At 38.3% G+C, this 3320-nt stretch overlaps 1 protein-coding gene across 1 annotated transcript; it reads right to left on the bottom strand.

Moving 5' to 3' along the window:
• Nucleotides 1–946: 946 nt before the first annotated feature.
• Nucleotides 947–1987, bottom strand: Taar8 (trace amine associated receptor 8). The gene has a single exon (XM_027938521.2). The coding sequence runs from the start codon at nucleotides 1985–1987 to the stop codon at nucleotides 947–949; it is 1041 nt and encodes a 346-aa protein (XP_027794322.2).
• Between the last annotated feature and the right edge of the window lie 1333 nt (nucleotides 1988–3320).

Genomic DNA, 3320 nt, shown 5'->3' on the forward strand with positions numbered 1-3320 from the left:
CACACATGGACTATTATGGATTAAGTTATTATGGTTTAAGCAAGAGCTTAAATAAATATATCTTTTATCAATCACAACAATCTTGTATTTTTAATAATTGTACATATATGTGAGAGGCACGGCATTTCTATGGCTACACCCCAGGCATAAGGGGATTGCAACAGTTCTGCAGCCCCCCTTTGGCTGAAGCAACAAATTGGGAACCAAAGCTCACCAAGATTGAGATACCTAGCTCAGTAATTTGTCTCAAGGTCAGATGTTATTTTGAAGAGTCTTGCAGAGTGAAGTTGCTTTCCATCTTCAGCATGTCCATGGCTGTGCAGTAACTTGATTTGCAGTTGTCAAAGACATTTAGAGCTCATTTGGGTGAATAAATGAGGTTCAGAAGAGAGGAGTGGGGCTGTACTAATAGTGCATTTCATTTTGAGGAAAACAGACAAGGACTTTTGACAAAAAGACTTCCTTTTATAATTAAAACTAACATACTACAGCAATACATGCATACCAATGTTTATATTAGAGCAACTTACAATCACCATATTATGGAATCAAATTAGGTCTCCATCAACAGATGAATGGATAAAGAAAATATAGTATACATGTATAATGAAGTGTCATTAAGCCATAAAGTATTAAAAAATTATGTCATTGCTGGGGAAAAGATGAAACTAGAGAGCATCCTCTTAAGCTAAATAAGCCAGACTACAGAGTCCTATTTTGATCTCCTACCTAGAAGCTAGAGAGACAAATGGAAAAAAGTATCTCATGAAATGTAAGAGAGACTAGTAGGGTAGAGGAAGAAGGTCAAGGAGCGAGAGAGGAGGAAAGAAAAAGGTGAAATACTAGAGACTGAAACTGATCAAATTATGTTTATTCATGTTGTATATTTAATTTCATCATAAGCACATAATTTTGAAACTATCTTTAGCTTCCTTCCACTTAATGCTTACACTTTTTCTGAAAATATACTTATGGTTGATGAACTACCCTTTAAAATTTCTCCACTTAAAATAAATTTTATGGCTTTTCTAAACCACGGGTAAAATAATGCATATATTAAAGGGTTCATGGCTGAGTTATAATAAGCACACCAACCGCAAATTTCATAAATGTAGGCAGGGGTGATAAAGCCCATAAAAGCATCAATTAATGTGTCTATTGTGTATGGTAACCATGAGATCAGAAATGCTACTACAGTGACCCCCAGGGTTTTGGCTGCTTTTCTCTCTCTTCTGGCCACTCTGGCTTTGTAACTCTCTGAAAATGATTCTGTTTCACTACTACCCATACTGGTTTCAATTTTTATAGCTTGCTGTTTAGCTACCATAAAAATCTTACTATATAGAATGACCATAACAAGGGTAGGTATAAAGAATAACATAAAATCAATCAAAACCCAATCTTGATTGACAACAATTTGACAGCCACCTACACAGTTAAGTGCACTTACTAAGTTTTCCATACCATCATCACTGATACCTGTGTAGAACACGGCAGCACTGTACACCAGGGGCAGGATCCAGGAGATGCAGATGCAAATCCCTGACACAGAAACTGAGAACTTGAAGGGATAGACCAGAGGGTCGGTAACAGCAATGTACCTGTCAATGGAGATGAAGCACAGGTGGAAAACAGAAGCATAGCAAAATGCCACATCACAGCAACTGTGAAAGGTACAAAATTTGGCTCCAAAGTACCAGCAGCTCTCCACGGACCTGACCATGCTGAAGGGCATCACAGTCACTCCCACCAAAAAGTCAGCACAGGCCAGAGAGGCGATGAGGAAATTGGTTGGAGAGTGCAGCTGCTTGAAGTGGAGAATGGAAGTCATCACCAGCAGGTTTCCCAGCATAGCCAGCACAGTCCCAAAGCCAAACACTGCATAGAGAATCACCCGGGGCCCTGGAGAGTAGGGAGTTTTAATACAGGACTCATTCAGGTTCTCATAGCAAAGCTGCAAAACTGGTTGGGAAAAGTTGCTTGTCATGTTTTGCAATTTGATGCTTGTGGTATTTCTGCCCTTCTGTGGTAGGAAATATTTATTTTGAGTTCTGAAAATTAAAAAGAATCAAACTGCATATCTGAGCAGCTACCTAGAAATCTTGCCTCAGAGTGTATCATTTTTCCATTTTATTTATGAAGAAAGTTAAATAAATTTTAAAACTCAAAAAGTCATTCTCTCTTTAATCATATAGTTATTTCTGTCTAAACTGCCTAGTTAATCCCAAATCTACTGTGAATTTTCATCAGCCTAGGAATCACAATATGTGAATAATTGAAGAAATTTTGCTACTCAAATACCTGGTTCTTTACACCTGTGAAGTTCTTACTTGCAAAGGATAATTACATATAATGACATATTTGAGAAGTCACCTTTTATTAGGTTTGCATCTCCCAGGATGCTTTAGGAAGTGAGCCAATCAGGTTCACTCATCCTAAATCCCCCCACAAGAAATCCCTACAGTGTAAGGTGTGAATCATGAAAGGAAACTTACTTTTGATGATTCTAATTAATAAGTTCTTCTGTAAAACATGTTTCACTGTGCTCTGCTAATTTCTAGAAGCATTTCTGGTTTTCATAACAAAAAGATTTCTTCAAATTCAACTGCTTAACCAACATAGCTTAACCCAATATTTTACAATATCATTACCTATTATCATTTGCAAGTCTGTCCACATAATTTGCAAAACTCCATGCAAAATAAAAATTAATAAGGGAAAAGAAACATTTTGAAAAATGCGGAAAAAATTTGTCATGAAAATTTCTGAAGTATAAACCCTTTTTCTTAGATTTATAGCCTCTCTTAACCTGTCAATTTGCTATATGCTGTGTAAAGTCCCATCTCCTTGAGCACAAAAATTTTTGTGGGGTAAGTAAAGAATATCACAGTTGTCTGAATGCCCTACCCCCAGTATGCATGTGACCTACCCATGTGACCACCAGGTTTCCCTCCTGTCAGTCTCTGAGCCAATATACCAAGGTCAGGACCAGGGGAAAGAAGATAACTCAGGCATCTGTCTTACTCATGGACTTGTCACTAAACCAAAGGCAGAGAGGTGACCCTCCCCCCACCCCGCAAGAAACTGCAATCTTCAAACCAGAAAGAACTTGATACCTGCACTGTGGTGGTAAGAGACTTAGCTCTGCTAAGATACCCATTAAAGAGTTATTAATCTACAAGCCTGAGATGGGAACAGCAGCCTGTGCCTAGACCTGAGACTTCAGAGGGAACTCCTCACCACAACTTTCTCCATCTGGTATCTGGACCTCTGCAAGGGTGGTAAGAAGGTGGCAAGGTGGCCAGGAAAAGAAAAAGATT

This window comes from Marmota flaviventris, chromosome 6 (assembly GCF_047511675.1).
Source record: "Marmota flaviventris isolate mMarFla1 chromosome 6, mMarFla1.hap1, whole genome shotgun sequence".
In the NCBI taxonomy this organism is placed as follows: domain Eukaryota; kingdom Metazoa; phylum Chordata; class Mammalia; order Rodentia; family Sciuridae; genus Marmota; species Marmota flaviventris.